The sequence below is a fragment of the Peromyscus eremicus genome, chromosome 8a (assembly GCF_949786415.1).
Source record: "Peromyscus eremicus chromosome 8a, PerEre_H2_v1, whole genome shotgun sequence".
Lineage (NCBI taxonomy): Eukaryota > Metazoa > Chordata > Mammalia > Rodentia > Cricetidae > Peromyscus > Peromyscus eremicus.
The window spans coordinates 37,654,195-37,678,270 of NC_081423.1; the positions used below are offsets into that span (position 1 = coordinate 37,654,195).

General features: G+C 38.6%; 1 protein-coding gene across 3 annotated transcripts in view; it reads left to right on the forward strand.

The window, feature by feature from the left end:
• Rapgef6 (Rap guanine nucleotide exchange factor 6) overlaps positions 1–24,076 on the forward strand; it is a 186,558-nt gene that overhangs the window by 16,466 nt on the left and 146,016 nt on the right. For 2 of the 3 annotated variants that reach the window (XM_059270565.1, XM_059270567.1), the window contains exons 2-4: positions 14,028–14,098; positions 16,400–16,456; positions 22,429–22,512. In XM_059270565.1, the coding sequence (XP_059126548.1) occupies positions 14,028–14,098; positions 16,400–16,456; positions 22,429–22,512 (212 nt within the window). Of the gene's footprint in view, positions 1–14,027; positions 14,099–16,399; positions 16,457–22,428; positions 22,513–24,076 lie in introns of those variants that run through there. The other variant, XM_059270566.1, reaches the window with a different exon arrangement.

Sequence of the window (24,076 nt, forward strand, 5' to 3'; positions counted from 1 at the left end):
ACAATTTCTGCTGGGTCCATTCCTGTCAACTGGCGAAGTCTTAGTTTACCTTTTTGAATCAAATCAGAGATCTTTTCTATATAAGTCTTTAATTTCTTATTTGGTTTACGTGGTAGAAATATCCATTCCAATATAATATCTTCCCTCTGCATCAAAATACCTGTTGGGGAATGTCTGGAGGGGAATATGACAAGAATGCATTTAAGTTCTGGATCCACACGATCCACATGTGCTTCTCGAATTGTCTTTTCTACTAGAGCCAATTCCTTCTCAGCTTCGGCTGATAATTCTCTTGGACTATTTAATTCTTTGTCCCCTTCTAGAGTATTAGCCAAATTTTGTAGTCCATCTTTGGGTATTCCCATGATACCCAGTAAGTTGGAAATGCTTCCTAATAACTTTTGAAAATCATTAAGAGTCTTCAATCGATCTCTCCTTAGCTGTACCTTTTGGGGTCTAATTTTTTGTAGCTCTATCTTATATCCTAAGTAGTTAATAGAATCTCCTCTTTGTATTTTTTCAGGAGCAAGTTGCAGTCCCCAGTGAGGCAAAACTTTTTTTACTTCTTCAAACATGCTTTCTAATGTATCTAACTTTGGATCAGCTAATAGGATATCATCCATATAGTGATAAATTATGGATTGTGGAAACTTTACACGAATTATCTCCAATGGTTTCTGCACAAAGTATTGGCACAAAGTAGGGCTGTTTAACATTCCCTGTGGGAGGACCTTCCATTGATATCTCTTGACTGGCTGAGAATTGTTATAATTAGGTACTGTGAAGGCAAATTTTTCTCTATCATTTTCTTGTAAGGGTATGGTAAAGAAACAGTCTTTTAAGTCAATAACTATTATAGGCCATTCTTTAGGTAGCAGAGAGGGCAAGGGCATCCCAGTCTGTAGGGAGCCCATTGGCTGAATTACTTTATTAATAGCTCTCAGATCTGTCAGCATTCTCCAATTACCAGACTTTTTTTTAATAACAAATACAGGAGAATTCCAAGGGCTGGTAGATTCTTCAATGTGTTGAGCATTTAACTGCTCTTGAACCAGCTGTTCTAAAGCTTGTAGCTTCTCTTTTGTCAAAGGCCATTGTCCAACCCAGACAGGTTTATTAGTTAGCCATTTTAAAGGTAAGGCAGTTGGTACTTCTGAGAGTTCAACAGCAGTTGTGCTCTGTTTGTGAACAGCCTGAATGGTTGGTGCCTGATTTTTATAGCATGCGATGATATTATTCCTAGAAACATGCATTGGTCTGTATTCTTTTTCTGAAAGTGTAGGAATTTTAATCTGGGTATTCCACTGTTGTAACAGATCTCGGCCCCAAAGATTTACTGCTACATTTGCTACATATGGCTTCAGTCTTCCTCTCTGTCCTTCTGGCCCTATGCATTCAACCCATCTCGAACTCTGTTTTATCTGAGATAGGGTGCCAATCCCTAAAAGTTGGACATCTACCTCTTGAAGAGGCCAATTCGGATGCCATGATTTTGGTGTAATTATAGTCACATCTGCACCTGTGTCTACCAGTCCCTCCATAACCAGGCCATTAATTCGAATTCTAAGCTTTGGTCTTTGACCATTTATGGAAGTCTGCCAAAATATTTGTTTTATAGTGTTCTTTGTAAACTGTGATCCATCCATCAGAGCTGTTTTATCATCCATTGCAGTATCGGTTTTTACATTAGGCAGTGGTTTATTCAGTTGTCCTGGAGAGGAATTTCTTCCACAGTGGCTGGGAATGTTCGTACTACATTTGATTTGGGGGCCTGCAAGAGGCCCCCTGAAGCGTTTCCCGCCAGTAAAGGGTTACCTCGTATATCTATTTTTGATCTGCACTCACTGGTCCAATGTCGGCCTTTGCCACACCTTCTACATAATCCGGGAGGTGGTTGGGGTCTCCTGTTTAGGCTATTCCTAAAAGGAGTATTACTCCTAGGAGTACCCCATGTACAGTTTTTACTTATATGACCTGGTGTACCACATTTAAAACATTTGGTAACACGGGGCCTTCTTTCACCTCTGGGATTTGTCTCTCCTATCCAAGCCTCATTACTGTAGTTACGAGACTCAACACCATTAGTATACTGAATCCATTCTTCCAAAGGAGCTGATCTGATCTTTAATGGTGTAAGTATTCTTCTGCATTCTGCATTAGCATTGTCGAATGCCAAGGACTCAGTTAATACTTTTCTTAATTCTTTATCTGATACAGCTCTTGTTATAGCTGTGTTCAGTCTTTGTAAAAAATCAGTGAAGGGTTCGTGCGGTCCCTGAAATATCTTTGTGTATACCTCAGTTGGTTTTCCAGGTTCTGGAATTTTTTCCCAAGCATTTAGAGCTGCTGTACGGCATAGGGATATTGTATGTTCATCATAAATGGCTTGTACATTCCTGTCAGCAAAACATCCCTCACCAAGTATTTGATCTTGGGAGATCACAAAACCTCTGAGTTTACCTTGTTGTTCTAAATTTTTTGCCTCTTCTCTCAACCAGCTTTTCCACTGTAGCTGCTGACTATATTCTAGAACAGCTGAAATCAACTGATGCCAGTCATCTGGGATGATTCTATGTGAGGTAGACCATGAATTTAACAATTGTTTTACGTATGTGGAGTGTATCCCATACGTAACTACTGCTTCCTTTATATTTTTAAAGTCCCTTGTTGAAATTGGTTGTAATGTATATGTATTATATGGCTCGGGGTGTGTGTCATCCGCTGGCTTCTCATGGATGATAACAGGATAAGCCATTGTGTGAGAGCCATTTGGAGATGTTACAACCTCTATGGCCTTGCCCTTCTGCTTATTAGGTCCCTTGTCATGTTTACTGAGAGTTTCTTCTAAGGCCTGCAAACGAGCACCTAGGGTCTGTTCTAGGGAGTGAACCTCCTCTCTGGCAAGGGACTCCAGATTTCTCATGGAATCATAGAAGTTTTTATGTTCCTCAGAAACACATGATTCCATGGACCTTATCTTATCAATTAATGATAATCTTTCTTCCTTATATAGTGTCTGGAGAGTTAGTGTTCTGTCCATTAAATATTCACATTTATTATCAATAAGATCAATTTTTGGTACAAGCCTGTTTTGTAAATCCTGATTAGCAGATTCCAGAGAAAGAATCTTTTTCTCTAAGGTCTCATTGCTATCCATTAAAGCAGATTCCAGAGATAGAATCTTTTTCTGTAAGCCGTCATTGCTCTCGCTTAAAGCCTGTATCAGTCCCAATAATAACTCATCTTTGTTCTTGTTTTTAAACCAGTGTTTGAACACTGTGTGAATTATTACGATGAATGCCAAAATGGTACAGGCCAGATATGCCTTAGGAAGGTCGTATATTTCCAGGAAGATGTTATTCATCATACAGGCAAAAAGGTTTTCAAATTCTTGTGAGGTAATGTTGTCAGCCATATTACCAGAATTACTCAAAATTTGTCAGTCAATTTTAAGGTGTAAAATTATCAGGTACTTTTACTTACCTTTCGTGGTTTTGGGGGGTGTAGTAGCACTTTTCAGCCAGCAGGTGGCGATGGTACAGCTCCAAAGCAGGTCCTGCTGGTGATCTTGGCTGACTGCAGATCGCTGGAGTCAAGATGGCGGAGCCGAGCCGCAGCTGGCGTGCGTGCACTCAGGAAGCTGGGGAGTGCCTCTTTCGCTGGTCTCGGGGCTAAGCTAGGGAGCTGAGACCGGACTAGCTGCTCCCTTTTTCGGGAATGGAACCGTGTAGGTGTTCCCTGGTTATATGGAACTTTGCAGGCGGGTTTAGGTACCCGCTAGCCGGGGAGGAGGCTGAGGGCAGGAGCCACCCAGGCTTTTGGGATTTGCCCCACGTGAGCGCCAGATATTGGTGAAATTATTTAGGCCACTCCACGTAGTTAAAAGGAGATTTATTTAATGGCGTAACTTACAAATTAAGGGATAGGTAGGTCGCGGGGTCTGGGGAAGGTGTATCACAGTCCAGCGGTGTTCTCTGGAGCTCTCCTCTGTCTACCTCCACCATCCAGCGTCCTGGCACCAAGCGAGCGTTCGCCGATCCGGATCTCGGGTCCCCAGGCGCCTCCCTTGGCCCCGCCTTGTAGGCGTGACAGTTGCCGAAGTCTCAATGGGGGTTGGAACTTCCAGAACAAAGCTGGAATGGCTACCCACTACACTTACCATAATACAGTGGCCTTCCTTGTCTCTTTTTACTCTTTTGACATACAGTTAGTTGCTTTTGTGGTTTCTTTTGGATTCCATTTGAATGAAATATTTATTCCTATCCTTTACTTTGTATAGGTATGTGTTCTTAGAGGTGACCTGGGCTTCTGATAAGCATATAGAGTAGTTTTTCTATTTAATCATTCTGTATGTGTTTTTTAGGGGGTGGGGTGGGGGGAGGGGAGTTCGTTTACCTGTAATGCTAAGGATTGAACCTGGGGCCTAGCCCATGCTAGGTAAGCACTATATCCCCAGACTGTTTAATTGGAGAATTTAACCTAATTTGATTCAAAGTAATTATGGAAAGGTATGATCTTACCATAGCCATTTTGTAATGTGTTTTCTTGTTTTGTTGTTCTTTTTCTTTTTTTCTTTCTCCCTTTCTTGTAGTCTTCTTGATGGTTTAGTGCTTTACTCTGTAGTATTACTTGCTTCTAGTATTGTGGTTTGATTCTTTGCTTTTTATTTTTGGTTTGTATGTTACAGATTTTTGACTTCTGGTTTCTATGACACAAAGATCATCTTATGGTTGTAACTATTTTGAACTTATAGCAACTTAATATGGTCATAAAGATGAGAACAAGAAGGTGGCACTGGAGAGATGCTGGTTCCGCTGTTAAAAGCACACTGGCTGCTCTTCCAGAGGTCCTGAGTTAAATTCTCAACCACATGGTGCCTCATAACCATCTGTAGTGGAATCTGATGCTCTCTGCTGGCATGAAGGTGTACATGCAGATAGAGCACTCATATACATAAGCTAAATAAATAAATCTTTTTTTAAAAGATAAGAACAAAAACAAAAGAAAAGAACAACCCTTTGAATCTAGACAAGGGTAAGACCATGCTAAAGATATATGTAGTTTATGCACCATTTTTAGCAGTATTAAAGCATCTGGATTTGGCTAAGTATGTTTACTCATCACTTTTATATTTTTCCATGTTTTCTTCTTACTGGTCAATCTCTTTTAGTTTGAAGAACTTCCCTTTACCATTTAAGATGGATCCGGTGGAGATAAATTCTTTGCTTTTGTTTGTCTGGGGATGTTGTTATCTCTTTGATCAGGTGCAGTATTCTTTTTTTAAGCACTTAACATATGCTCATTTATTTTGTGTATGTAAGGGGAGGGCAGACGTGCATGCCACTGGGCACATGTGGAGTCAGGACCACTGGACAGTTGGTTCTCTCTTTCCATCATGTGGATTCCAGGAATGGTTCAGGTTATCAGGCTGGGCAGCAGCAGCTGTTTAACATCTCCCTGGCCCTGGATGCAGTATTCTTGATTAACAGTGTTTAATCTTTGGTGGTGTGAAACTTTCAGGCCACTTTTTCCTGCCTTGGAAGGTTCCTGCTAAGTCTGCTGTCATGTGAATTAGGATACTTGTGTTATCAGTGTTTTCACATACAGCCTTTAGAATTTTTGAAATTTTATATGTACACATGTGTTTTGCCACTGTGTATGTCTATACTTGGATTACATGTGTGCTTGCAGAGGCCAGAAGAGGGCATCAGATGCCCTGGAACCAGAGTTACAGATGGTTGTGAGCTGCCATGTGGGTGCTAGTAACTGAACTCGGTGCTCTGCAAGAGCAGCCAGTGCTCCTTAACAGCTAAACCATCTCTCCAGCCCTTTTATTTTAAAAGCTTGACTATAGAGATATCTTGGGGGATAGATGTAGTAACTGGTTACCTTTAACCTTTTAGTATATATAAATGTTTGTATCCTAATATAGATTTGGGGCATTTGTTACTATTTCACTCAACATCCTTTCTACTTCTTTGACATCAAGTTCTTCTTGAGATCCTGTAACTTGAATATTCTTTATTTTCTTTACCATCACAAAGTGTTCATAAGTTTTCTTCATTTTTTTCCTCCATGTATTTTTTCCCCAGATTGTGCGCGTGCACACAAGCACATTTGTGCAGGTGCCCCAGGAGGTTAGAATAGTGTGTCAGGTTCTCTTAAGGTTTGAGTTAACAGGCTGTTAGTTGTGAGCCACATGATATGGGTGCTGGGAGCCAAACATCATCTGTAAGAGCAGCATATTTTCCAGTAGCTGGTTACAAGATGACTGATTTTTTTTCTTGTTTCATCTGTTATGCTTTTAATGCCTTCTGTTAGTTTTAAATTCTTTTGAGTGTATTTTTCAGTTCAAGGGTTCTGTTTGATTTTGTAAGAGTTCACTTCTACCTCTTTAAGTTTCTGTTAAAGTACTGAAGCATTCTTTGTTTCATTTTCTTCAATCTTTAAAATTGGTGTTTCAAGTTCTCTGAGATTTCTGACACTTTGAAGTAAAATCCTGTTTTCTTGAAATATATTGATACTTTGTGGCATGTGCCATTGAATGCTGGTACCATTGAATGAGTGGTTTGATCCTGACTTCCTGTGAGCTTGTCGTCACTTTCATTATGTCAGCACTGGATAGAGCATAGGTCCACATTTGGACCATATTGTCACCACTTTGGTACTTGAGCACAATCTAAGCCTAGGTTTGTCTCAGGTAGACTGAGTGTGTGTCATTTGGAAAGAACCAAGGGAATACCTAAAAAGTGTAGTCTGTAACTGCAAGCTTCTGCCTAGGGTCCTGCAGGCCCTGCTGCCTCATTCATAGCTCCAAGTTTCTTTCTGGGGTCTGTTGTATGGTAGTGCAGGATTCAACCTTGTTTGGGGAAGAATCTCTTTGGATAGATCTCAGATCCTTGGACTCTTATGTCCTATCAGTAGCCACCAATACTTGTAAGCTGTGTAGTACTTTGAGTCCACAGACTACTAAGATCAGCACGACACATAGGGTCTTATGACCAAGGGTCACAGTGCTTTGAGCTGCCTGTTGCTGAGGTGGACTGCGGCCAGTCATAAGTGATATTATATAGTAATAAAAACCCATACACTTTGTGTGTCTTCTACTGGTGCTGGGACTGTTCAGAGACTCCATCCACAGTCAGGCCATTAGGATCTGACTAGTATTTGGCTTTAGGCCATTAAGATCCGGCTAGCCACTAGATGATGGTGGCACATACCTTTAATCCAAGCACCCGGGAAGAAGAGGAAGGCGGGTCTCTGTGAGTTCGAGGCCATCCTGGTCTACAGAGTGAGCCGGGACAGCCGAGGCTATGTAGATGAACCTTGTCTTGGAAAAACTGAGTGTTCCAAAACCTCTTTTTTTACATTGGTCAGTTGTGGGTCTCTGTATTAGTTCTCATCTACTGCAAGAGGAAGCTTCTCTGATAATGGCTGAGACACTGATCTGTGAGTATTACAGAATGTTATTAGTCATTTTATTGCTATGTTCCTTTAGCGGAACAAAATAGTATTTGGCTTTCCCTAGGCCCATGTCCCCTAGTCTCAGGTTTTTGGTCACCTGAACAGTGTCAGGCATGGGTTCCATCTCGAAGAGTGGGCCTTAAATCCAGTCAGATAATGGTTGGTTACCCTGTAGTGTTTGTGCCACTGTTGCATCAGCATATCCTGCAGGCAAGTCACTGTTGTAGTTTTAGGGTTGGCAGCTGGCTTTATGTTTGGCTTCCTCCCCTGGTAGCGTGCAGAGTAAGTACCTTTCAGTACCATGAATACTAGTTAGTAAGGGTGAAGGCTCTAGTTAGGCACCAGCACAACTTCTCTATGTTCAGTGAGATATGTAAATGCTATCTTCAGTAACAGGGCCTTACCATCAGTTTGTGGAGATGAACCAATAGCCCTGGCAATCACCTGAGTTGTTTGGGGGTTCCATGGGGGCCCTTTAGCCAATAACTCACTCAATTAGAAGTAACCCATTCCTGGCACATGAAGCTTCATTTGATGGTAAAAGATGTGCAGTTGGAGCATTGGCTCCCTTGTTGTTTGGTGACTCCATTTAGACTCTTTTCATATATGTATGTATTTTGAGAAACTTCTGTATTAGTAGGTTTCCATATGATCCCCCAGCGGGCCATTTCTGACTGAATCTTTCAAGTATTAGTTGATGTTCTGAGTACCTACCCAAACCTAGTAGAATTGGGAGATGGCTATTCAAAAAGCAGCATGTTTTGTAGCACAACATAGTACACTAAGGAGGAAGGGCAAGTCCCACTGTTAATGAGATATGTATGTTCAAAATAGCCACTAACTATATAGAATTCTTTGGTAGAGTGCTTGTCTGATATTTATAAAGAATCTGAACCCCAACATTGCAAAACAGCATTAGCCTCCTGATTAGCCTTGTCTGATTAAAGAATCTGAACCCCAATAATGCAAAACAGCATTATGAACTATTTATGAATTTAATATTCCATATAACAGACTCAAATCAAAAGCCCATAGAATATATCTACAATAAACGCTGTAGGTTTGGGTTGTTTGAAGAGTGCATGAGAGCTCATTTGTTTTAGGATGACAGTGACCCTACCACCCACCTTCACTCTGAGAAGTCCAGTCATGCTTTAAGTAACAGTGGGGATATGTTTTGAGAAAAGATGTGATTATGTGGACATCATAGAAAGTACCCACACAAACAACATAGTACAGCTCAATCACTTGATATTGAATCTTTATGCAATCAAGAAATGTAGTAAACATGAGTGAGGTTTCTGCCAATGTAGCATGGCACATACTATTTTACAGTGAGCTTTAATTTTTTTTGGCAGTGTTAGATATGAAACCTGGCACCTTATGCATGCTAGTTGGACATTTTACCCCAGAGCTATATCCCCAGCCCTTGAACTTTTTTCCCCTTAATGTAAATAGAAGTATACTTTCAAAGAACTATGAAGGGGTTGGGAAAAGATTTTAGTCAGTAAAATGCTTGCCTTGCTTGCAAGCATGAGAACCTGAGTTTAATCCTCAGAACTCATGTGGAAAAATAAGCATGATGGTGTTTGTAGGATTCTTGTTGCTAACCAACCAGCCAGCCAGCCTTTGTGATTTCCAGGCCAGTGAGGGAGACCATGTCACCAATAGTAAGTAAATAAATAGACGGTGGCAAAGGAACAACAATCAGGGTTGTCCTTTGGCCTCCGTATGTACAAATGTGAATACATGAACATACACAGCACTAGTAAAAGGTATAGTGAAACAATCTAAACCAGTGATGGAGTCATTTATTGTCATTATCAAGTACTGGTTATGATATATAACTATTTCTGTGTTTCTATACACCTGGCAGGACAGAAGCTCTGTTGACACAAGTCACCACAGACACAAGTCATGTATTGCACTATGACATTGCTGTAGCTACAAGGTCACTAGGAAGTAAGGATTTTTTATTTCCTTTGTAGTGGGACCACCATTGTGTATATGGTTTGTTGCTAACTGCATTGTATAACTTCAACTTTTTAGCTTGGGTAAAATCTCTTATTTTATTCCTAATCCTAAACTGGTCTTTGTTCTAATGCCCTGAATAATTTCTGCATTGCTTTTGTTGGTACAGTTACAGAAACAGTTGCTGGTGATCTGGGGTGTTGTCATGTCCCAGATGGTTAGTTTTCTGTCTTCCTCACTGCTTCTCCTTTCAGGCTCCACCAAATAGCTTTCAAGTACACTCTGTGATTAGCATCCCCTTTCTAGCATTTGAATTGTGACTGCAAACAAAATTCTGTTAAGACTTTCGGTCTGCCTCTATTGGTGTTCTTTCATTTTCTGTTTTAGAGGAGCTAAATGGGGTTTATTTGGGTAGATTTTGTTTCTTTTGCATACACCAAGAAGCATAATAGATTTCCTCAAGCTTGTCTCATAATGGTTAACTGGTGCAAAAGCCCCTTTCTACCTGTGTTTTTAAACAAACAAACAAACAAACAAACAAACAAACCTCACATGTTCTGGAAGTTGTCTTTTTGTGAAGGCTTAGTGTCTTGTGACTTCTAAGTTTGGTGTATTGGAAGGACTGGCCTTTAGTAAGCATCCTATTCTTGTTTTCATTCCCATTTATTAGGTTACCAGACAAATCGTCTAGAGTGACAGGTGTCTGCCTGTAAACCAGTGTCTCCTAAACAGTGTACATAGAACCATCTGTAGGGCTTTTTTGAAACGTATTTATCTCTGAGATTCTGGGTTAGGGCCTGAGAATGCATTTTACCCCTAAATTCCCAAGTGTTGCTGATGGTGCTACTTTAGTATTTCATAGGGCTTTTATTTATATGCATCAGAACTCAAATTCAATTCTGGCTTCTTTTTTCACCCTCCCTGGATGATTGTTTTAGGCTAGTCTTATTATGGAGCCCTTGCTGACTTGATATTCATAGCATAGGCTAGGCTCAAACTCTCTGTATAGCCAGGGATGACCTTGAACTTCTGATTCTCCAGCCTTTACCTTTTGACTGTTGTGATTACAGTAATGTGCCACCATACCATATGCTGTTCGCTGGGTTTTTTGTTCTTCTTGCTGTTGTTGTTCTTTTTTAATCTAACTGTACATATTTGCATGTGGTGACCACTGTGTCTTCAAGCCTAAGAGGGACCCTTTGCAGGTTTCTGGAACCCACTTTCAGTATAGCTTCCTTCCTGTCTCCTTCCTGCTTTGCAAATTGTAACTACTTTCTACTCCCTACCTGCCAACTCTTTTCAAGTCAGTATGGTTTATCACCAAATGTGTATTTCTGTTTCAAGAATCACTTGCCTTTGTTTCTTGATGTCATTCTCTCTTCTGAAAAGCCTTTCCTGGGGCCAGTAGTGCTTAACCCGTAAAAAGTGCTTGTAGCCAAGCTTGAACACCTGAGTTTGGTTCCCAGGACGTACAAGGTGCATGGAGAGACCCTACTCCCAAAAGTTATTCTCTGGCCTCCAAACCCCTTTCATGTATTGGTTTTTATTGTTAGGAGTTTTAGGTGGTTGGTTGAGCCTCTTTTACTCTGTCTTCATCTAAACTTGAAATCCCAACAATTTTTTCTTTGGATGGAATGTCCTTATGTGCCAAGGGTACCCTTAAAAGTTTTGCTGGAATGGCAGGTTCAGTATTACAATGTTTATTTCTCACCTTCTGGAATTTACATACCAAGTACTGCAAGGTACAGACTACCTCTGATGTATTCCTTTGTTCATTCTGTCCAGCAATATATCATGTTTAATTAGATCTAGATGTCTTTGAACTGTGGTAAGATACAGTAGGGACATTAATCTAGCCCTATGGCAAAACCATAAGTTAACATCACCCCACATGAAAGCAAACTATTTCTTATAATCAGAATAGGGAAAACTGCACTAACCAGTTCAGTACCAGTTGTTGATACCTAGCTCCAGCAACTATATTATGTCTGAAACTGCAACTGTGATGGGAGATAGAAATGGTCGGCCGGGCAGTGGTGGTGCACGCCTTTAATCCCAGCACTCGGGAGGCAGAGCCAGGTGGATCTCTGTGAGTTCGAGGCCAGCCTGGGCTATCAAGTGAGTCCCAGGAAAGGCGCAAAGCTACACAGAGAAACCCTGTCTCGAAAAACCAAAAAAAAAAAGAAAAAAAAGAAAGAAATGGTCCACACAAATTGAAACAGTATGATAAGGACTATCACTCCCTGCTATGTAAGTGTGTCCTGGTGTCATTAGTCCCTTGCTTCACCCTCTACCCCCTCCCCCACACCTTCTGAAGAAATTTTGCCTTTGGTTTACTACTTTGTTTCTGGGGGTTGGACAGTTTCAGAGGTTTACATTCAGCTTGCTTGTGCCACAGCATATTACTGAGGTCATGGAGCCGTTGTTGAGGTTATTCTAACTGCCAAGTATATCAACTCTAAATTTAAGAACAAAGAACAACTGCTACTAGGTGAGTCTGTGGGTTTGGTGGATCCAATGTGAGTTAGGCTGTTGCCAAGGCTGTATTCTCTCCATTCAACAGATTTTGAGTAAAGTTGGTTCTTTTGCCTTAACAGAGCTTTGAACTGGGATCATTATCTTAGTTCCATTCAGTTGGTGGGTGGGCAGGACTAAGATGACATCTCATATCTGGTACCTTGGTACCAGGGCAGGACTTTTTAATAACACTGATAGGCTTCTTAATCTTACTGTACTTGCATGTCTGAAGTTAGGTAACCTTGCTCGTGTCCCATTCTACTGGTCAGAACAAATCATAGAACTAACCCAGATCAGTGGGAAAAAGACAGATTCCAGTTGTTGATGGAAGTTGGTAGTCTGTTGCAGGAGAGCATGTGGAATAAGAAATATCTTTGTAGCTTTATTGGATGTTTAATTTATTATATCCGCTATCTTCCAAATCTTTGTAGAACTTTACTTGACATAGTTTTCTCTTTTAATCTGGTTACCTTTTTTATACACTTAAAAATCTTTTTCACTCCATAGTTAGTTGGAAATTGTGATCTTTGGGTTCAGGGTTATTGTTGCTTTTCTTAGTGCCCCCATGTTGCCTTATTAACTTACTGGAAAGCAAGTTAGTAAGTTGTCTTGGTTTCTTTTTCCTCTGCTACTAATTTGTATTTGGCAAGTTACATATCACAGTGTGACAGTAGAGAAGCTATCTGTGCTGATAGACATTCCTTACAAGAGAGTAAGAGATACATGTTATATAGAGAATTTAAACTTGTCTGCTTTTTATTATCACCATATACCAATAATCTTAAATAACATGAGTAGCAAAACATGTCAAAACATGCCTTTCTGTTGTGGGATGTGGACTGTTGTGTTTGTATGCCAAGGCTCATAGTTAAGATTATATTTTATTATCCTGGTGTTTTTGTTATATAACTAGTTATCAGAGGGCTGAAGAAAGATTGCCTGCTGCTTTCAGCGCGAACAGTAGTGTTGTCCATTGAGTATGTTTTTGCTTAGTAGGAAATTACAACACCGAGTCTCCTTAGAATCTTTAGAAAATCATGTTTGAAGGGGACTTTGAGCCACCTCTCTCCAGCTTCATGGTTTTTCAGTCAGTGGTTTAAGACTGTATACTGCTCTTCCACAGGAACTGAGTTGAATTCCCAGAACCTGCTGTGGACAGCTCATAATCACCTGTAACTCCATCTCCAGAGGAATCAGATTTTTCTGGGTTTTTTTGTTTGTTTGTTTTGTTTTTAAAGATTTATTTATTTATTATGTATACAGCGTGTATGACTGCAGGCCAGAAGAGGGCACCAGATCTCGTTACAGATGGTTGTGAGCCACCATGTAGTTGCTGGGAATTGAACTCAGGACCTCTGGAAGAGCAGTTAGTGCTCTTAACCTCTGAGCCATCTCTCCAGCCCCCTTCTCTGGATTCTGTAGGCACTTGCAATCACATGAACATTCCCCTCACCCCACCTTATACACATAATTAAGAGTAAAATAAGTGTTAAAAAAAAAAAAGGAAAAACCAGATCTTTCAGAGGTGTTAGATGGGATGCCTAAAGATGTGTAACCTACAAACACTGAGACTAATGTGAAGGAAAATGAAAACAGACTAAGTAGCCTGTGTGGTAATATTTCAAATATTTATGTGAATACTAACTAAGGTCATATCTGTTTAGAAATGAAAAATTAGTTAATATACTTAGATAAGAAGTAATGAGTTTTTTGCTTTTGTATTGTTTGAATAGATGCCATGCTCATGTAGAAAAAGGAGTTCCTGGAGGGAACACCTTACTTTTTCTCTGTTTTGTTTTCGCGACAAGAATGTCTTTGTGTAGTCCTGACTGCCCTGGAGCTTGATTTGTAGACCAGGCTGACCTCAAACTCACAGAGATCCATCTTCCTCTGCCACTCAAGTGCTGGGATTAAAGGTGTGCACCACCACCGCCTGTAATTCAGAGACTCATGTGACTCTTGTATAATTAACAGAGCCCTGCCTTTAAATGCTTAAAAAGAGATTTTGGAGGGGGAGCGGTCATATTTTAGAATGTATATTTGAAGAGTAATCAAAAAACTTTTCTGTTCCACAGGACTTAAATACTATTTATTCTTACCTCCATGGAATGGAAATACTGTCAAACCTCAGGGAGCATCAGCTTAGGTAAGTGTAACTGGTTTACCAGTCAGTGCTGTATATATACTCTTCATTTGTTCACCAGATACTTGGTAAGTACCTTTTACAGTCATCCTGTTTTAGGCATTCAAAATACTTAGATCTCTAGTGTCCTAGAGTTTGAAAGCACAATAAAAAACTATGTATCCTATGCAGAAAGGATAAGTACTGTGATTATAATACAACATGGTGATGTGAAATCACCTGGTAGCTGCTTATATTTAGGTGATTACTAAAGACCTCTCATAGGAAGTAGGTTTTGAGTAGAGGCCTCTGTGACAGTACAAGACAAGAAAGAGGACTTTGGTTTCTGGTGCAGAGTGAAAAGAGAGGTAGAATAAAGTAGTCTCAGGGGCCAGATGACTTAGGAATTTTTGTAGGGCTAGGCATAAAAATTTCTGTTTCTTATTCCAGTTTTTCTTAGTCATGATGTCTTAGTCATATAAGCTGCAGTTTTGTCTTCATAAAATGGGGTGATAGCTTTGTCTTTGTTACAGTGCTTTAAGCTTACATGAGAATAACTAAAGCAAAGAACTATGCTTTCAGCATGTACCAAATAGTGAAACTGTCCTAGGTTTCTTTCTGTTGCTGTGATAAAGCATAACCAGAGCAACTTGGGAAGGAAAGGGTTTATTTGACTTGCAGTTTCCCATCACAGTCCGTAATTGAGGGAAGCCTCAGCAGGAACTGAAGCAGAGGCCATGGAAGAATACTGCTTACTTGCTTGTTCCCCAAGGCTTGCTCAGTTTACTTTTTTATACAATCCAGGGCCACCTGCCCACAGATAGTACTGACTTCAGTGATTTGGACCTTTCCACATCAATCATTAAATCAAGAAAATGCCTCATAGACTTGCATACAGTCTAATCTGACAGAGGCAAATCCTCAGATTCCCTCTTCCGATTATGTCTAGTGTTATATCAAGTTGACATATACTAACCAGCGTAGAACTCAAAACTCCTATTTTCTTTTTGAGAATTCTCTTATTAGTTGTGCCAGATGCTTAAAATGAGCATAATATGTTAGCCTGGCATGAGTTCCTGTAGCCAAGATCCATGTATTTTATGAACCTCTGCTTTCTCTTTAAGATAGTCAGACCTTGCCAGGCCATGGTGGTGCACAGCTTTAATCCCAACACTTGGGAAGCAGAGGCAGGCAGATCTCTGAGTTGAAGGCCAGCCTGGTCTACATTGCAAGTTCCAGAACACAGAGAAACTTGTCTCAAAAAAACAAAAAAAAGGTCAGATCTATGTATCTGAGATCATGTGGTTATGTTTTCGACACTTTAGAGTGCTGTAAAGCGTTTATTGTTGTGATTTTGTATATTTTCATTCAGCCTTTCTTTCCATAACCCATGTAGCTAACTGCTTTTCCTCAGTGACCAATGTTCTGATGATGAACTAGGGTGTTAAGTATCATTTATTTTTTTATTGCATTCTGGGTTTTTGTGTTTGTTTTGAGACAGGGTTTCTCTGTGTAGTTTTGGTGCCTGTCCTGGATCTCACTCTATAGACCAGGCTGGCCTCGAACTCCCAGAGATCCGCCTGGCTCTGCCTCCCGAGTGCTGGGATTAAAGGCGTGTGCCACCACCGCCCGGCACATTCTGTTTTCTAGATAATGTACTCAGATGTTAGTATTTGTGAGTAAATCAGGAAGAAATTAAAACTAAAAATTAGAAGTCATATTAAAATGTATTTATTTTTAAAGATTGTGTAAAAATGCAACAAATCTATATACTTAGCAGATTTTTTTTTGGTATATATGTGTTGTTGCCAGTAACTGTTCTTCACAAGATGTGGGAATGAACCATTCAAATGTATGTTTTATCATAATAAAAATTATTTAGTGTGGATTGGCACGCTTTATAATGTATATAAGATCATTAAATCCATGCCACTTAATAGCTATTGCTTTTTTGGTTTTGTAGTTTTGTTTTACTTGGCTGGATTTGGGGATTTAAAATCTTAACATATTGCTTTGATGGGCCTCAAATTTGTGCCAGTCTTTGTAAGCCTCTGCCTCAGTCCATCTTCCTTTGCCTGGAGGACTACGGTTACAGCCATATGCCACTATGACTGGCTCACATTACTTCTCAAACATCGAAAGGCAAAATACTTGGTTATATACCAAAATATTATCATCTATTGCTTTTATTAAAAATGTTACTGTATTACATATATTTCCAAGATTGGTAAAAATTTAGTTATATGTCTAATAATTTTCTAATGATACAACAGTTTTTTAAACAAAATGTAAGATAAAGCCTTAGCTTTTTACCCTTTTTATTAGGTTAATGTCTGCAAGAGCACGCTATGAGAGATACAGTGGCAATCAGATGCTTTTTTGGTAAGTATTTTTATGATTACCTCAGATTAATGACATGTTCAAATCTTGACTTTTCACAGTAAAATTCGTTTGGTAATCATAAACTGAAGTATAGTACATAAAAAAACATAGGAAATGGTCTAGTGCGTCAAGTGTTAGAAATATATACAACTGTAACCACAATTGCTAGAGACTGGCTTTCTAGAAAGCTCTACTCAGCACTGTTTTAGCATGGTAATTGTAATTGTGACTTCCTTACTGATAAAAACTGTGATCAGGTTGTTATGTAGCAGATGTCAGGCCAGGATTCTTTAATGTCCATCTTTGTTCTCTTTTACTGCTGTAGATAAGAGTGTATGTTGGTTTATCTGTCTACTGTATGTTGGGGTTGCTTCCAGATATTTGCTGTTGAGAAAAATAAGCTCCCTGTGGGCATTTTGCTGACACCTTTTGTACCCTTACTTACAATTCCACTTAAATATCTTCCAAGGAATAGAATTACTAGAGTTTTGCATATAGATGTTAGGAGTGTCACCTAGCTTCCTACTATAGTTGTGCCAGTGTTGGTGGCCATGAGCTGTGTAGTCAGTCCCAGTAACCCAATCTTTTTGTTTGGGTTTGGTTTGTGTTTTTGAGACAGGCTTTCTCTTTGTAGCTTTGGCTGTCCTCTGCCTCCTGATTGCTGGAACTAAAGGCATGCACCACCAAGCCCAGCCCGGGTACCCATCTTTAACAACCTGTGTAGCCTATTTTGTGTGCTTGCTTCAGCTTGAGATGTTCTGCTCATCACTTTATCACCTCACCATGATTCTGTTATACAATGTCCAGTTTACTGATGATGATGAATAGTTCTCATGTTTTCAAGTTGTTTGGCTAGCTTCTAGTGAAATCTTAAGTTCTGGACCATTTTTCTATTGCAGGGCCTTATTTATATTGACTTGGAAGTTTTGTCTGGATTTTTAATCAAAATTCTTGATAGATGTGCTTACTGCAAATACTTTTCCCACTATGATTTTGTCTTTTCCACTTTTTTTTGTTTTGTTTTGTTTTTTGTTTTTTGTTTTTTGAGACAGGGATTCTCTGTAGTTTTGGTGCCTGTCCTGGATCTTGCTCTGTAGACCAGGCTGGCCTCGAACTTCCAGAGGTCCACCTGGCTCTGCCTCCCGAGTGCTGGGATTAAAGGTGTGTGCTACCAGCACCTGGCTTTTTCCACATCTTTTTTTTTTTTTTTTTTTTTTAAAGAATATGTACAGATGCCAAAGGGGTCATATCTCCTGGAGCTGGATTTATAAGTGGTTGTGAGCTACCCAACATAGATCCTCTGCAAGAGCAATATGTACTCTTAACCCCTGAGCCATCTCGCCAGCCATGATTAGTGCTTTTTATATCTGCTTTTTTAAAATATTTACAAATACCTATCTCTGTTTCAAGACTGTAAAGATCATGTTCTGTTTTTCTTTAAAACTTTGTTTAAAAGCCAGGCAGTGGTGGCGCACACCTTAAAATCCCAGCGCGCAGGGAGGCAGAGGCAAGCGGATCTCTGAGCTTGAGGCCAGCCTGGGCTACACAGAGAGACTCTGTCTCGAAAAACTGAAAAAAGAAGAAAAAAAAAATAACATAGCTATATTCATTATAGCAAACAGTTATAAAACAAGATTGTAATTTTATACTAACATCTGATTGACATTAGGTAGATTTTTATTCAGTCTATTGTGTGTGTATTAATGAAGGAAATCTAATTTAATATAGAGAAAAGGTTAAGAAATTAGTATTTTAGCAGCATTTTAAAATAATGTATTTTTCTTTGGTATAATTTCAAAACTGTTTAAGTTTCTTACAGATTAGTTACAACATAAGGATCTGAGACTTTGCCAGTGAATTCTGGATACTTTATTTAATTGAAAATGATTGTTTTGTTTTTGTTTGGTTTGGTTTTTACTTTGTAAGGGTTTTGGGTGGAGGGGGTGTAGAGACAGAATCTCACTGTGTATCAGTGGCTAGCTTGGAACTCACTTTGTAGACCAGGCTGGCCTCAAATTCACAGCAATTGTCAGCCTCTGCCTCCTGAATGCTGGAATTAAAGTATGTTTTTTGTTGTTGATGATGTTTTATTTTTGAAACGGGATCTCTCTGTGTAGCCCTAATGGTCCTGGAACTCTCTATATAGTACCTGGCTGACCGCTTGCCTCTATCTCCAAAGTACTGGAATTAAAGGTGTGTGCCACCACACTGGACTAAAGTACTAAATGAGTTATTTCCTCTTCACGTGATTTTTGTGGCATTTTGTATCAGTTATTTGGAAAATATTAATAGTAATGAATTTTGTAATTTTCCCAATTTGACACATTTTTATACATTTTATATATATACATATATGCATATACGTGTGTGTGTGTGTGTGATTAGCTCATGCTACTACTAGTTTCCTCCAAAAAAAATTTAGGACTGTTTCAAGCTTGGTAATGATATATCCTCTAATATTGGAATCTTTGAAAGCTTTGGTTTTATAATTTACAAATTTATTATCATGTTTTTGTGATGTCTGGCATCTGTTAATACTATTAATATCTAGCAGCTATTAATACTGTTTTCACTTTCTGTATACTTGGAGAATCAACCCATCAGTTTCCATATACATAAAAACCTGTAGGACTGCTGTGGCTTTTGTGTTAGGATAGCATTTAATCAGAGAGAATTGACATCTTTAGAAATACCATCATTCAGCCTGCACATTTATTTATTTGCTGGTCTTTTAATTCTTTGCTGTAGTGTTGTTTCACTTTGTTTTTAAAGGGAAGACTTTGCTGCATCTATAATTCTAGACTGGCAGGTTTTGTTGTTTGAAGTGTGTGTAGTCTTTTTCCCTCTGTAGTACTTCTTAGATGTTAAGTTGGCATGTTCTGGACATTTGTGTTAAAGAATCAGTGTTACTGCTATTGTTTTGTGAGTGACATTGTTTTCTCATACAACCTCTGAAAAAATTTCCCCTCAGCAGTTGTGTCTAATGTCCTTAAATGTGATTTTTTTTTTAAAGATTTCTTTAAGGATTTGTAGAACTTTATTTACAAATTTTATTTTTAAATACAAATTTGTATTTTTATTTTAAAACATCCTTAGCCAGTTTTTTTTTCCTGATTGGCTTCTTTATTGATTTTTCTTTCCCACTTTCTTTCATTTTTGCCTCATCTTTATACCATTTTCCATCCTTTTTTTTCTGTTATTTTCTACTGACTGACTTTCTGGTTTATAAATTCTTGTTTTCTACTCTTTCTAGTCCTAAATAAAACTCCAGTGTTTGACTTCCTGGGATGTGTGTGTTTTGATTTTTCAGATTTCAGTGCTTAGGTAAGTATTCTACCTTGTCTTTTTTTCTTGAGCTTACTAAATATAAAGGATTTGTTGTTGTTTTCTATTGGTTTTCAATTATTTGGTTTTGTTTTCATCAGTCTTAGTAACTTTTGACTGAATGCCAGATGCTGCATGAAAAGTGGAAGCCCTTGTCCCTCTGTCCCTGGTTTGCTTGGATGTGTGGTTTGTTCTCTTTGCTTTGTGGTGGGCAGAGTGCAGACCCCTTGATGCTGAGTTACAATGCTGAGTGCTCATGTAGTAATTATTGGAAGTTTTCTTTTGGTTGCCTCTGTTTTTTAAGGATTTTGGGAAGCCTCAGATCACAACAAATAAAATGAGTAAAGAGAATTGAGAAAATTCTTGAAAAGGGGGGATATTGGTAATATAACATTGAATTTGTGGTAGGTACAGAAGAGAGGGAGAAGATGGTAAGATCATTATGGGATGGATAGATAGATGATGAGAGTAAGGTAACAAAACAGTTGCAAAGAGGAGAGATGGTGACATTGGAATCTTGAACTCTAGATTAATGAAGATATTCCAGTGAATATATTCCAGTGGTGGAAGCAAATACTCCAGTAAATGACCATGGAAACTCATTTCAAGTAGAAGATAAGATCTCTAGTAGTCTGGGCATGGTGGTTCACATGGAGAATCTCAGTAGTGAGAGGGTGAGGGTGGAAGATTGCCATGAATTTGAGACCAGCCTGATCTACATAGGAAGTACCAGGTTGGACTTAACAAAGTAAGACCCTGTCTCAGAAAAGGGAGATTTTTAAATAAAAATCCTTAAAGAGATCAAGAATTTGAGAAGGATGAATATCAGTGTCAATATAAAACCTGATGATATCATTGTTAGAAAGGATTTGTATCAGCCAAGAATTCTACAAGAAATAGAAGGATTGACCTTTAGTGTCTGATTACATCAGAGGACACTGACTGGTATGATCTGATTGATGATCTAAAATGTAAAGCTGGGAATTTTTAATAAGGAAAGGAGAAGAATGGTTTGATGTCGATAGGAGGTATAACTGAGCCATCTCTGGACCTCCAGGCAAGAGAAATATGTGAGAGAAGCTGTCTACCATTTTAAGTGTCTGTGGAGGAGGCAGTGTCCTAGGAAATCCTGAAAGAACACACAGAGAAGACTTAAGTGTTTTTATCTTTGTTCTTGGTTGTTAAATGGATGGAAGATTTAATAAGTATCTGCAGTATTTACATTTTTGCTGTCAAGTATAACATTTTGACAATTCCCAATAAATGAGTGTTAAATAAGAGTTCTAAAAATATTAGAGCATTTGGTAAAAGTTGTTGAATTGTATTAAACAACAACAAAAAAGAATATCCTCACTTTCTCTTTCTCTCTCTCACACACACACATACACTCTCTGGTATGCTAGAAATGGAACCTTGGGCCTCAAACATACTGGACAATTGCTCTATCACTGAGCTAAACCCCTTACTCCCTTAGTGGCTTCTAATTGGAATTACTTTTCAACCAAGCTCTACTGGACTTGAAGTTTAGGCTATGACATTATATGAAATTTTAAATTGTCTGCAGATGTAAGTACATGTAAATAAATAGGCTTTGTCTATAATGGTAGTATTTTGCTTCCCACAAGTTGATTCTGAACACCTGATACTTTCAGTCTTCCTAAATCTTCTGGGAAGTCACATTTGTACATAAGAATATGTTTTCTAATTTTCAGTGGGATATTTCTAAAATAGATTGTCTAAAAACTTACATTGATTGATAAATATTCTATGGGGACAGTATCCTTCCTTTTTCCATCCCACATTCTTAACAACTGCTGACTTTGCATACTTTTGATCAGCTCTTTCCAGTTGGGCCTAAAGTTAATGATCACAATGTTGGTCTTATTCTTCAGCCTTGACCCCATCTTCTAATGCTGAGTGTTTTCTGTCCTACCTTTCATTAGTACTTGTGTTTTCTTTATGATGTGTATGCTGTACTTTGCTATCCAATATATACATATACATGTATCTCCTATATGACTGTACTTTGTAGTGATTATATGATTGCCCATCATACACAGATAAAAGGATAATTGGAAAAAATAGATGAACAATAAGGAAAACGAACCCCTGAAACTGTGTTATGAAGAGGTAGAAATGACAAAATTGTGGAGCTGCAGGATAGAATGCCTTTTTGCCCTTTGCAGTATAGTACTGTATTGACCTTTAGTGTCTGATTACATCAGAGGACACTGACTGGTATGATCTGATGATCTAAAATGTAAAGCTGGGAATTTTTAATAAGGAAAGGAGCTAATTTTGATTTTCAGTATCATTAAACAATGATTAGGCAGTATTATCAACCTCTAAGTTGGGTTAATTTCTGAGAATTTCCTTAAGATATATTTAATGTGTTCTCGTGTTTTCTGTTAACTAGTGATGTGAAGGGTTTTTCCCCCTCCTTTGTTTGTTGAGAATTAGCTGCTTTTTCCCCATGTGAACATGCTCTATGTAAAATGTTAGGCAACATGCAGATTCCCCAATATTGTTACTTAATTTTTAATGATTTACAGCATTATCAGAAGTATTGCATGCTTCATATTCATACTGAATCTGCACATATGTACACATCTTTATTTGTTTACTCTTTTTCTTATATATTTAAACAGTTCAGAAACTATTGCCAGATGTTGGTATATTCTGCTTTCTGGATCTGTACTTGTAAAAGACTCTATGGTCCTTCCTCCTTGCAGGTAAGTTTCCACTGACACTTTGTGGTTTTGTTTTGTGACTGGATCTTTCTTTTGTATCTTTGAACTTGTGCTCTAGCCTCAGCCACAGTGCTGGGATTTTTTGCATAGTCTGCTCCATCTAGCTAGGCAAAGTTAATATTATTAGTCTTTTGTTCCTTATAAAAGTATATTTTTCTGTTGTTACCATTGGACATTTTTTGGCAGGCATTTAATACTTACACTTCTGATGATATAATTTTTCCCTTTCTATTTGAACCTTACTCAGTTATATACTTAGAACAAGTGGTAGTTTTCTGTAAGACAAAGATAATAATAATCCTCGGTAAGTGTTGTCAAGAGGCATTAGCACGTTGTTCTGCTACTCAAAGCTCTCAGAGGTCTGTAAGAGCTCATACTCTAGAGCCAGATTGCTGAAGTTCTTATTTCTACCTAGTGATTCTTTGGCGCAGATTACTTGATCCCTCTAAGTTTACTCAGAAATGGGTATAATAGTAGAAAGTGGTTTAATAGACTGGGTATTTGAAATAGACTAGTTAATCTAAATAAATCTCTTTTAGAACAGTTCCTGGGTAGTTAAAGTAGTTATTAACAATCTTCATAATTACTTGTTTGTTTTATTTTTTTTGAGACAGGGTTTCACTTGGTAGCCCTGGCTAGCCTCAGGCTCACAGAGATCCACCTGCCTCTGCTTTCTGAGTGCTAAGATTAAAGGCATGTGCCACCACTACTGGCTTACTTTTTCTTTTTTTCTTTTTTTTCTTTTTCTTGGGGGTGTGTGTGTTTTTTTGTTTTGTTTTTTTCTTTGTTTGTTTTCGAGACAGGGTTTCTCTGTGTAGTTTTGGTGCCTGTCCTGGATCTCACTGTGTAAATCAGGCTGGCCTCAAACTCACAGAGATTCACCTGGCTCTGCCTCCCGAGTGCTGGGATTAAAGGCATGCGCCACCACCACCCAGCACTTTGTTTTTTAAGTATTTCTTTAAACTGTATTCTTTCACAGTTTTTTGTATTTTGATTCTGTTTCTTTCCTACTAAACCCCTTCTTCTCAGCAAGTCTTCTCAGTGTGTGTATGCATCTGTGTATTAACTCGTGCTCTGCCGTGGTGCACATGTGGGGAAATTGGAGGACAACTTGAAAGAGTTGGTTCTCTCCTTCTATCACATGGTTTCCAGGGATAGAACTCAGGTCCTCCACTTGGCCGCAAGCACTTTTATCCTCTGAACCATTTCATTGTCCCAAGAAAACTTTTAAAATGGGACATGAGATTGCGCTAATTAGTTTAGTAGTGTTAAATGCATTAATAAACTTAAATACCAGGGCACAGGGTATCTCAGTTTATATGCCATTTTAAAAGTCATCTCTGGAATTCTCAAACTTTACATTGTCCTTTTTCATAAGGAGAATAAAACATGTTAACTTTTTACAAAAAAAAAAAATATGTTGATTCTTGGTTATTTAAACCTTTCTGCTATTCCCTTCCTTGTGTTTGTGAAACTCAAGATAATGGATTTGCATTGAGTCAGTTCTGAAACCACTGCTTGTAATTGTTTTTATGATTAGTATTTT